Genomic DNA, 12554 nt, shown 5'->3' on the forward strand with positions numbered 1-12554 from the left:
CAATATAGCTGATATGTTAGATCTCATTTCTATTATGATATTTTATAATTGCATGTATTATATTATATTTTCTGCTTTTTCTAAAAATTTGTGTTCTTTGCTCTTTAATTTATGGCCTTCACAATTAGTTTAGTTGCCATCTATAACCATACAAAGTTATTTTAATATTATTGTCTATATCCCATATGCTATACATTGCATCCCCATGGGTTATTTATTTTGTAAATGGAAATTTATACCATTTGTAAATGGGTGTGGCTGGCCCACACCCAACCCCTCCACTCTCTGGTAACCACCAATTTGTTTCCTGTAACTCTGAGTCTATTTCTGTTTTATTTTGTTTTATAGATTCCACATATAAGTGTAATCATACAATATTTGTCTTTTCTGTCTGACTTATTTCATTTAACATAAGGTCCATTCATGTTGTTGCTTCTTTAATTTTTTAAAGATATTTATTTATTTGAGCGAGGGAGTGCATGCAACTGTGTGAGCAGGTGATGGGGAAGAAGATGGGAGAGGGAGAGAGAATCTCGACCAGACTCCATGCTGAGCATGGAGCCCAACTCAGAGCCCCATCCCATGACCCCAAGATTATTATCTGTGCTGAAACCAAGAGTTTGATGCTTAACTGACTGAGTCACCCAGGTGCCCCTATGGTCCTATAATTTTAAAGAATAGAATTTAGGAGCATTTTATTTTTGTTCACATTGTTATGTTAATACTTACACCTTTTAGAATGTCCAAAGTCCCTCGTTTTCTTAGGTAACTTTTGACCATCTGGTTTGTCATTTAAAACTAGATCCTTAACTCCCACCTGTTGTCCACATGAAAACTAATAAGATTATTTTACTTTCTTTATTCTCTCTTCCATCCCTTACCAGTTTTTATTTGTATCATTTCTATTTGTTATGATGTATAGCATTTATACATCAGTCTTCTACCCTTGTTCTTACATTTGTTTTTGGCTTAGGTCGACAATCCTCTTTATAAATGTTCACATCAGTTCTTCTGCTGCAAGTTTTCCAGTCACCTCTTAGTCTGATGAACCTCAGACTCTAGGCTCTATGTTATTCCTAAAAAAAGATTCACGTCCTATGTGTTCCCAACTTTTCCTATGGCCTTGATACTTGGATAGCTTGACTTTGTAGAAAATCCTTGTTACACATTTTTAAAAATTAAGTTGTTTTGTGTTTATTTATTCCTTATTTATTTATTTATAAGTTTTGAGACAGAGGGAAAGGATAGCAGAGTCATGAGCACACATTAGCAGGTGTGTGCAGGGGAGGTGGGTGCAGAGGAAAAGAGACAGAAAGAGTTTAAGCAGGCTCCAAGCCCTGTGTGGAGCCTGACACTAGGCTGGATCTCATAACTCTTAAATCAAGACCTAAACCAAAATCAAGAGTTCAGCACTTAACCAAATGATCCACCTAAGCATCTTTGTTAAATAATTTTATTTTGTTGGGCACCTTGTAATTTAATATTCATTTCTGAGATAATTATCTTTTCTTCCATTTTGAAACTCACTATCTTATTATTTCCTGGTTTTGTCCATTTGTGCTCTTAGTGCATGTATTTCTCATGTAAAATCTTTTCTTTCATGTCTCCAAATGCTATTTTTTATATGTTGAATTCAGTTTTGAGTGTTCTTTTATAGTTTTCTTCTGCTTCATGGTTGTTTTCCATGAATTTTAATCAGTGGAGGTAGTTTTGATCTTACTAGGATTATTTGTAAGAAGTCTGTATTTGCTTATTCATTGCTTTCTGCCCAGTTTTGTAGGATTGGGCTCTTCTTGTAGTAATGCCCTCTTCCATCAGTGTAGCAAAGTACGGATTCTTGAATGGCTTGGGGGCATTGAGTGGAGCCAGGGATTTGTCTCTTCTGATTTTTTAATGTTCTTTATCTTGCAGGGCCCTAAACTTCCCTCTAAATTTCTTTTCCCATCACCACCTAATTGCCGTAAGGTATTTCTCCTTTCATTTGTGCCTTTCTGCTTCCCCATCAGCTCTTCATTGCAAAGACTGCCACTTGAGATCATACATACCTACAAGTTTTTATTTGCTAGACCACACTTGGATCTAAGCATTCTGTATTCTTAAATTATATTCTTAAATAAATATTCTTAAATAAATATTATTAAATTATAAATTATGTTGAGAATGTGATTTTTATGTATCCTTTTTTTCCCTTTTTGTTATGCCTTGTCAATTTTGAAGAAATGTTTGGAGCTATGGACATAGCTCTATTGTCTTTATTCTTTCTCTTTTTTGTATCTTTACCGTATCAGTAGAATGTGCCTCCTCCTTTTTCTTAAAGACATTATTTGTACCTTTTACCTTTTTTCTCTTTAACTTGAGTCACTTTTCAGCCTTTATTCATTTATTCATTAACCCAATAAATATTTATTTGGTAGTACTCCTAATAGACACCTAATAGGCACTCAAAGTGGTGAATATTAACAGTAGACTGCCAAAATCCCAGTGAATTAAACAAAAGTAGAAGTAAACAGAAACAAACAAATAAACATGTTGTGGTAGGTGCCACGGAGAAGAAAATCAGGGGAAAAAGGTGTAGGGAGTACTGGAGTAGATGAGGATATGATGTAAATGTACATATGTAGTTAAGAAAAGGCTTACTGAGAAGGTGACAATGGTTAGGGAACAAGATATGGGCATCTGGGGAAAGGGTTTTCCAGGCATAAGGATCAATGGGAGCAAGATGCCAGCATGGGGAAAGACTTGCTATGTTGCTGGTACAGTAAGAAGGCCAGCATGGCCTTCTGCTAGCACAGCATGGCCTGTGCTAACTGATGGGGAGAAGGCTAGATAATGAGGTCAGAGAGGTAAAAGAAGGCCAATTTATGAAGGGCCATTGAAAAGATTTGGGGTTTCATTCTGAGTGAGAAGAGAAGGGAAGAGAAGACATCAGAGGATAGAGGGGAGGGGAGGGACGTACTCTGACTTTCACTTCTAGTGACTTTCACTTTGACTTTTAGTCAAATTTGTTAAGAATAGACTGGACGTAGGTACAGGAACACCAGTCGGGAGACTATTGCCATGATCCAAGTGAGATAGGATGGTGGCTTGGACCAGGATACTTACAGCAGAGGAGTAGGAGATGGTCAGATTATTGATCTATCTTTAAGGCCATTGGACCTGAGGATTACGGTTCTTCAAAGGTTTTAAATACCCTCCAGATGTTAAAGCAATAGCTGCGCTGTTGTATATCAGCAGGTCTTGCTATCCTGAAGTTCTTCAACTTAACTAGAGTAAATCTACTCAACCTTTAATGTATTTATTCAACATTTAGTGGTACTTACTATGTCTCTGGCACTGTGCTAAGTGTGCTAAGGATATAGTTATATCTTTATAGGCAGATGGGGTCACTACTCTCATGAAGCTGGTGACCTACTAGAAAGACAGACATTTAACATATGGGATAACTATTTAATTGCCTTAATGAGGAATGCTACAAAGGAAAAATAGAGGTTTCTCTGAGGACCTTAACCTCATTGAGGGGTCAAGAACAATCTTAACCAAAGGTAAGAAGCCATATGCTGAAATCAGTGACACATTTCTCCCTTTCTACAGTGGCCCCAGTCTAGTCTTGGGGAAATTGCTGCTGCCCTACAATAGAATAAGGAGGGTGAGGGCGCTGGAATGGATCCTAGATCGGTCACAGATACCACTCAAATGTCCCTATTCTTTCATCCTTTTTTAAATAATGGCTGCTAGGTTGTTGGTTCAGCTCTATGTCCTCTGGGATCAGCCTTCTCATCTGATATGGTTCAGATGAACAGATACAGGTTGGGGCTCTGCCAGCTATTTCCCATCTCTGTATCTGATTCTACCCATCAGTTTTCCAATCATGTCCATCTTATTTATCCAGCTAGTAAAGATCATTTTGAATTTCACTGCTCTTCGAAGACTTGTCAGTTCTTCTGAATATAATGCAGAAACTTAAGGAGGATGCGTCTCTTGTAGTCACCCTGCTCACTGACTTAACAGAAAAAAAAAAAATAATAGTTACTGCCAAAGACCAGCAGACTAGGAAAAAGATTGTCCTACAGAAGTAGCAACCTTCCTACTTGGATATTACAGAGAAATGCCATTTTTATGACTCTGCTTTTACAAGTCTCTAAGAACAGAACAGTACATGTGTCATTTGTTTCTTTTATTCATATTATCGCTTTAATATTCTAAATCCTGGGTATTACATCAAAGGTAATTGAGAGCATCTTTTGTCTGTATGCGGATGATCGTAAGCCCCTATCATTTCCAGTTCAAGATTTCTGTTTTGTATTTTCCCTTTTCGGCCTGGTCCCACTGCATTAAATCTCTAGATGGATTGTGTCTGGTAAAAGATACGCATATTTTCCTGGCGATCCCCTTTGCTATAATCCAGTGTGAGAACTGCAGCTCGTATTTTAGATGCATGGGAAAAGGAGGGGCATAGACTGTGGAACCAAAATAAACAGATGGTTGCCTTGACAATCTGTAAGAGGCTCTTTCATAAGGATTTTTCATGGTTTTCTTTTGAAATAAACAGTGAGACAGTGATACAGTTTCTACCTCGTCAACCTCCTGCAAGCGACCCCATGGCTTACAAACTGCACAAAATATGAAAATGCCTCTGCCGGAAAGCCACCTTTATCTGGTTTGATTTCTTGGAAGTCCCATCCCGCATTACCCAGGAAATGTCTCTGGGACCTGTTGTCCAGGCAGCTTGCTAGGGTTGTGGGTGTGATGGGTGTGAACACAAGTGAGGCACGGCAAGGGGGCTGTGATATTTAGGGGAAGACAGATAGGAGCAATTACTACCACATGAAGCAGAATGTCATTAGAAAGAGCAAGGTTGGGGCGCCTGGGTGGCTCAGTAGGTTAAAGCCTCTGCCTTCGGCTCAGGTCATGATCCCAGAGTCCTGGGATCGAGCCCTGCATCAGGCTCTCTGCTCAGCCGGGAGCCTGCTTCCTCCTCTCTCTTTGTCTGCCTCTCTGCCTACTTGTGATCTCTCTCTGTCAAATAAATAAATAAAATCTTAAAAAAAATAAAAAGAAAGAAAGAGCAAGGTTACAGAATGTCATGATGTCACAGAGAGGAGAAAATTTCCTCTAAATGGGAGGATCAGGGCAGAGGAGGGGAAGTGGCTGGACTGGGACAGGGGAGTCCAGTCTGAGCAGGAGATTTGAACCTTACTCTGGTGATCATGGGTGGGAGAGGGGTAAGGAAGTCCGACTTTAAGGAAGACAAACAGAAAAAATAAAATTGAACATTTTAACACTGACTCATACACATGGTTTCTGTTATGTCAATTTAAAGTGATTTGTGCATGGGTTTGTAGATGTATGTTAAAAAAAAAAAAACTACAGTAGAGATGCTTGTTCCAAGTTCTGAAAATATTTATTTCATAAATGTGTTTGAATTTCCTTTTATATTTTCATATGCTCAGATCCCTTATCTAGATTAAAACATAACACAAACTGGCAATTGTATATGGCTTACAGATTTAAGAAAAAACTGCCTTGAACTCAACAAGTGCAATGCAGTTAAGTAAAACACAGTAGCTGAGGGAGTAAGCTTTGGAGTCAGATCTGGGTTGAAGACTGCACTCTATGGTTCACCTGGCAGGTTAGGTTGTGCAATCTTTGAGCGTCCGTTTTCTTGTCTGCAAAATGCAGAGGATAATAAGGCTTATCTCATACGGTTTTGTGAGGGTTTCAGGAGGGGTTTTTGCAAGCCCTGAGCACAGTGCTTGGTATCTGTTAATAATCAGTGAATATTCATCATTGGTAAAAAAAAAAAAAGAGAGAGAGAGAGAGAGAGAAATTAAAATTCAAACTTCAAAAGCTTTAAAAATGAATGAAAAACATACATTTTCCCAGTTTTTATATAGCTTTGTTATAGTACATAGTGACAATATTTTTCAAAAATTTTCAAATTTATTTTTAATTTTAAGGATAGTGTATGATTATTATCAAAATTGAAACAATATAGTTAAATAAAAATCTTTGGTTAAAAATAAAAAATAAAAATAAATACAATTTAAAAATTAAAATAAATTAGTTATTGCTCTAAAACATAGAGCATTTATAAGGTTTTCTCTGAAGATATATGCCAACAGACCTTCTAACTTTTCTAAAGGCTCACTCCTGTTCCAGTGTATGAAAATATGCAAAGAATTAAAACCATCTCAAACTTTTTAAAATATTGAGAACTAAAATGTCCCAGATTTCATCAGCCTATGAGGTCATAGCTTCCTTTTATGCCAAATTGCAGTAGTCTAAACCCCCATTCTGTATGCCTTCAAGAAGTTCAGTCTTTTTTTTTTCAGATATTCAAACACTTTGGAGACTCCTTAGTGAGCCTTTTTTGGTGGAGGGTACCTCCCTCCCTAGCCCTGGGCTTGCTACCATGTTACATGTCCAGTTTATCTCCCTCAAAGGAAGTTTCACTGAGCATTTTTCCACTTCTAAAGGCCCAAGGGAAGGAGCTGTCATTTCCTATCCCCAGCCCAGGACCCCATCCCGATTTCTTCAGTGACCTCTTCTAAGGACGTTTTGTCTGGGGGCGGTGGGTGGGGAGTGGTCACTTCTTGCAAGGAAAATCTTACTTCTCCCAGGTGGCCCTCCAAAGACAAAAAACAGGCACTGGATTTTAATATCTATTTCTCATTCCCAACTAGAATAGGAGCCAGGGCTCATGGAGGGGATGGCAGCTCCCAGATCTGAACAGGAAATATCCGAGATGAGCCGAGGATACAGAAGACGAGGAGTGTAGAGTTGTGTTAAAAGAGCACAGGGACCAACAAGAAGGTGCTCTCATTGGCCAGGGATGAAATCAACTGAGCATCTAGAAAGGATAATAAAGGCAACTGACTAAGACACATTGTGTGTATTAACATAAAAATATGTTTATAAATGATATTTTGAAAGCATGAGAGAAAGAAAACAACCTCATTGGGTACCATCACAACACCAAGTCTTCCTTCAAAAAATTGGCACTTGAAAGGATTGAGCACTGATCCCATCTTTCCTGTAATAAACTGTATTGCAGGGAACTGAAGTCACTCTAGTCGATGATGAAAAATTTTTTCTTAGGTAAAAAATTCCAGCTAGTAAATGCCGAAGTGTGATGGGGGATCAGAACATCCTATTCTAAGTCCCAGTGAAATAATTGATTCAGGAATAATCACTAACAGATGAAACCATCAGAGGAAAGGTTGATGGGGAATTTTACAAGGAGGAGGTGAAGCTGTCACATCTGATCCACTGTAGCCTCACTAAAAATGGGCCAGCCAGACATCATGTGCTTCCTGGTGGGATATAATATTGTACGCACACAACATCACAGCTGAGATATTGTTGCCCAAGTAAATGAAACCTGAATCTCATCCAGCCGCAAGAACATTTCATTTCAGGGATGTAGGTACAAGGGAAATGGCATGACAAAGGAAGCAAAGAGGCAAAACCAGAATGGGGGACATTCTACAGGCCAGTCAACCCAGTTTCTGAGCAAGTCAGCTCCAGGGGCGGGGCTGGGGGTTGCTTAGAAAGGAAGGGGGGGGGGTGGGCATAGGGGACCTGGGTGGCTCAGTGGTTAAAGCCTCTGCCTTCAACTCAGGTCATGATCTCAGGATCATGGGATTGATCCCTGCATAGGGCTCTCTGCTCAGCGGGGAGCCTGATTCCCTCTCTCTCTGCCTGCCTCTGCCTAGTTGTGATCTCTGTCTGTCAAATAAATAAATAAAATCTTAAAAAAAAAAAAAAAAGGGAGGGTGGGGGGAGGGCACTGGGGTTAACAAACTAGGTCTAAGAGACAACACCAAGTGTAGTTTGTGGACCTAGTTTCTCAAGAAAATCAGCTAAACCAGTAAAATAATTTGAGAAATCAGGAAAATTTTGTTATGAAGTAGCCATTAGATGCCAAGGATGTATTGTTTGGTGTTTGTTTGGTTTTTTAATGACATTGTGATTATATAAAAATGTTCATAATTATTACCAGTGCATAATAAACTGTGCCAGGTTTTTGCTTCAAAATACTTTAAGAAAATCAAAGGGACACATGGAAATAAAGTAAGAAAAATCTCTGTAATTGCTGAATCTGGGGGTTGGAGGCATGAAAAAAAAAAAAAAAAGGAAAAAAAGGGAATAGAGGAAATGTGCCAAAATCTTGACCACTGTTGAAACCAGAGCATTGGTGGTTCGGTGGTAGAATTCTCGCCTGCCACCGTTGAAACTAGAAATGGGTATTTGAAGGTCCTTTGTATTTATCTCTCCATTTTTGAGTAGATTGCAAGCTTTTTAACGTATAAGGAAAGAAACATGGCACAACTCTAGGACATTAGTGCATCTCTCAAAATCCTGGTTATTTGCCCTGAGATCTTACCATGCCTGTGATCTCAGCAACTCCCTGTAGGATGGGCTGGGCCACCCCAGTCGCCTGCGCTTACTGCCTTCTGCACAAGAAGGGAAGCTGGAGGGCACTTGATGTCGTGAGCACTGGGTGTTTTAGGCAACTGATAATCACTAAATTCTACCTCTGAAACTGATAAAAAAAGAAAATTCAGGCAGCTTTACAGAAATAACTTTAAAAACCCTAGGATACCAACAGGCAAAGACTATAGATACATAATTCACAAAAGAGAAAATGCGTATTGCTAAGGAACAAATTACTTGTGCAAAGAAATGCAAATTAAAAAGTACAGTGGTTTTAAATATCTCCTATTAGTAAGTGTTAAAAATAATAAGCTGTGAATTAAAGGGCGGGGGGAGCTGAATCCTGGCTTTCTTGTGCAGCCTCCTGAATCCCACCCTAATCTCCCATGGGCCATTGGGTGGGCAGGCGTTCCCATGCATCATCCAAGAACAAGAAGTAATTTTCTAGTATGGTGCAATCTACATTCTAATGGAGAAAGAAACAGTTTCCTAAGGTGCAGAAAGACAATTGTGCCAAAGAAATCGTGCTTTACATTACTGTGGGGAGAAGTACATTATGGTGGTTCTTAGCACCTCCCCAGGTCCTGCTGGTTCCTTCTACAGCAGGGCTTTTGCTCTATCCGTGACTTGATCAGATAGGTACCTCTTGTGCAAGGACTGTGTGTCTCCAGGTAGAACGCAAACCACCACTTTAAAATAGATAGATAGATAGCTGTGGTTAAAATACACATGACAAAAAATTTACCATTTTAACCATTTCAGTGGACTTGAGCTCAGGGGCATGCCTCACATTTGCATTTCATGCAACCAATCTTTAGGATTCTTTTTATCTTGCAAATACCCACACCCCTAGTCCCTAGCAACCACCATTCTACTTTCTGTCTCTATGGATTTGACTGCTCCCGGTACCTCCTATAAGTGGAATCATACAGTCTCTTTGTCTTTTCATGACTGGCTTACTTCACTTAATGTCCCCAAGTTACATCCACGTAGAGGCATGCGTCAGAATTCCCTTCCTTTTTAAGGCTGAATCATATTTCACTGTATGAATAAATCACATCTTGTCCATTCATCAGTCAGTGGACACTTGAGTTGTTCCCGCCTTTGGGCTGCTGTGAACCTGGGTGCAACAAGGCACTGCTCCTTGCAATAGAAAGGTCTTCTCTCAAGGTTTCAAAAGTCCCAGGAACAGCTCTCCGTGCAGGTTTCAGCTCAGGGTGACATGAGCTTCTCTCCCTCTGAGAGGTGTGTCCAGGCTTCCTGCTTCAGAGAGCAAGCCTTTGTGAGAGGGAGGGAGGCTTTGCCTCTGACATGCCCTAGCCTGGGCTGTGCTCACTGTCTTCCACCAGCGTCCTCTATTTTGAAACAATAAAAATTAATTAATTAATTAATTAAAAACTCTCTCTCTCTCTCTCTCTCTCTCACACACACACACACACACACACACGCTGGCAAGAGGGTAAAAAAAAAAAAAAAAAAGTGGAAATTTGCTCCCTTACTCCTATTTCCCATTTCCCAAGGGTAAGATGTTCTCTGAACAGTGTGCATTTTCCCAGAAGCTTTCTTTTGGACATTTACAAATGGGTCTGTGTGTATAGTTTGGCTTTGTGTTTTATAAAAGTTTATTTCCTCATTCAACAATGTTTCCATATGGTGGAAAGGTGCTGGATATCTAGATGTTTCCCATTTTTATGCTGTTAGAAATAGTGCTAAATGGAATATCCTTATGCATATATCCTTGCATATTTACATGAGTATTAATGTAGGAGATATACATTTAAAATTTTGATAGGAATTTAATTTAAATACATACATACAATTTTGGTACATACAGCCATGTTTCCTTCCTAAACAACTGTGCTAAGTTACCTGTTAGGTTTTTGTTTTATTTTGGTTTTTTTGAGTATAGCTGTTACCCAAGTGTTTACCGGTGAGCTTTGAAGAAAGGTTTGAACTTATTTTTTCAAGTTTAAGGCACACTTTTCAGTCTGTTTGTATTTGATCACCAAATATCCTTTTCCTCTCTCCAAGCAAATTGAAATAGCTTGTACTCCTTAATTCAAACCTCCTTGGAAGATCTCAAGTTAGTAAAATTATCTAATTTTTACAACTATTGTCTGTTCATAATCTTACAAATTTAGCGGGCCAAGGGGTAATTGTACATTTCTTCACGTGGTACATTGCAGGGTTTCTTCTTTGAGTTATCAGGAATTACCAAGTTGACCTCGTAAACATTTGCCTCTTTTATTTTATTTTTATTTGCCTCTTTTATTTTTAAGATTACATAAATATATATGTTTTCAATTCCACATCTCTTTGGGGGGGGGGGCTTTGCCTCCATCCCCTTCTCTTTCTGATTTTTAACTGTTTTGAAAAATTGCTCATCTCCTAGAAAGATCTAGTCCTCTAGGGCTTTTATGCTAATATGCCCAGCAGAAAGATTTGCCCCCAACCCCAGTTTTAATTACTTAAACCACTTGAATGGTCTGTGCATGTCTACCTCCGCAAGCGATTCTACACTGATATCTCAATTACAAAGATACCATCAAATAAGGCAAATTTGAAAATGAGTGGTTCCCAGCAGCAAGCAGGTCTCAGAGGAGGAGCTCCATGGAGGAAAGACCATACACTTCACGCCTGTAGGTTTCTGTACTTCTCAGGAACACAGCAAGTCTGTATTTGAGCAGAGCCCAGTCCCTCCCGGCGCCTTCCGCAGGGCTCAGTCCAGAGTTCCCCTGGAAGACCAGGCTCTTCTTTTGTGTTTCCTGCGTCCTCTCCAGGCGTGTCTGCGGCGCGGTGGGAGCGGCCGCGGCGCCCGGGAAGGGCAGGCGGCTGGCCTCCCAGGGAGCTGGCGCTGGGAAATGCTCGCTGGTTCTGCGACTATTGATTTGCCTCCTTCAGAGGATTCGTGGGGCAAAGTGACCCTCGCAGCCGCCTGTCCCTCCCTTCCCAGCTCCCGCCCTGCCCCTCCCAGCAGCAGGAGCCTAAAGCCGCCGCCGCGCTGCGCTCCTCCTCCCGTTCCTCCGGCTCCGGATTCCTGAAGTTATTAGGAGAAATAAGGTAGCCGAGGGGACCACATGGAAGTTGTGACAGCTCCCGGCGGCGCACCCCTCTCGCCTGAGCCATTACCTCGCCTTAGGAATTACCCGCTGACACGCTGAATGAAGGAGGGCCCCTTGCCAGCCAGCCTGCCGGGATGGGCCACTGCTGCTCCAAGCCTTATAACTGCCTTCAGTGCCTGGACAAGACGGTACTTGCCTTCCTCCTCCCTCCTCTCCCCTCCCTCCTTTGAAAGAGCAGAGAGAAAGCCTGAGCCAGCCACCTCTGTCTCTCTCCCCTCCTATGTGTGTGCGCTTTGTTGGTGAGCCCAAGGCTGCTGCCCTTACAGGTTCCAGTGTGCTGAATTGTGAGTGCCTTTTGCAGAAACATTTGGTCTCACCTACTCTGCAGTGCCTTACATAATTCTCTATTCCTACAGTCTTAAATGCAGCTGTTGCATTTGCCCAAAACAGCAGGGCTCCGCTCAAACATCTTGAAATCCAGACTGCCAAGAAATCCTTGGAATATTCCTAATGCATTTTAATGTACCTGTGAAGCCCCAGACGCTCCAGTGGGGGAATTTAGATGAGCTAGACATGCTTCTTTTGGCCAACTGCTAACTTTGAAAGTTTGCCACTCTTTTTTATAAACCACATCCATCCTTGTAATTTATATTCTTAAGGTCAGAAAAGAAAGCAGGGTGCTGTTGTCCTCACTGGACCTCTTTGCATCACACAGGGGTGAATAACATAGAGGCAAAACCTTAAGCAGCCCTGGAGTCCGAGGGTGTATTCGAGTCTTCACTGGAAGGAAAATTCACAGCCAGGGACCTGAGAATAGAGCAGGAGCAAGTGAGAACTGTATGACAATTCCAACACAAAGCCTTTCTTTGCTTTTGACATTTGCTTCTGAGCTTACAGAGAGGTTGGGAGATGCTATTAATTTCATTACTAGAAATTATGTTAGCACGAAATCTTGTCTCTGTGATTTTTTTTTTCCTCACATACATTTGGATTTCTCCAAGATGCATGAAATGGGACCTAATAAAGGGTTGAAATCGCCTCTTCTCTACCCACATG

General features: G+C 40.6%; 1 protein-coding gene across 4 annotated transcripts in view; it reads left to right on the top strand.

The window, feature by feature from the left end:
- MTUS2 (microtubule associated scaffold protein 2) overlaps nucleotides 1-12554 on the top strand; it is a 574434-nt gene that overhangs the window by 485068 nt on the left and 76812 nt on the right. The window contains exon 1 of one of the 4 annotated variants that reach the window (XM_082700957.1): nucleotides 11226-11686. The exons of the other annotated variants lie outside the window; for them this stretch is intronic. Coding sequence (XP_082557083.1) covers nucleotides 11633-11686 — 54 coding nt within the window. The 5' untranslated portion in view covers nucleotides 11226-11632. Of the gene's footprint in view, nucleotides 1-11225; nucleotides 11687-12554 lie in introns of those variants that run through there. 4 annotated transcript variants of the gene reach the window in all.

This window comes from Mustela nivalis, assembly GCF_964662115.1.
Source record: "Mustela nivalis genome assembly, chromosome: 15".
Taxonomy (NCBI): domain Eukaryota; kingdom Metazoa; phylum Chordata; class Mammalia; order Carnivora; family Mustelidae; genus Mustela; species Mustela nivalis.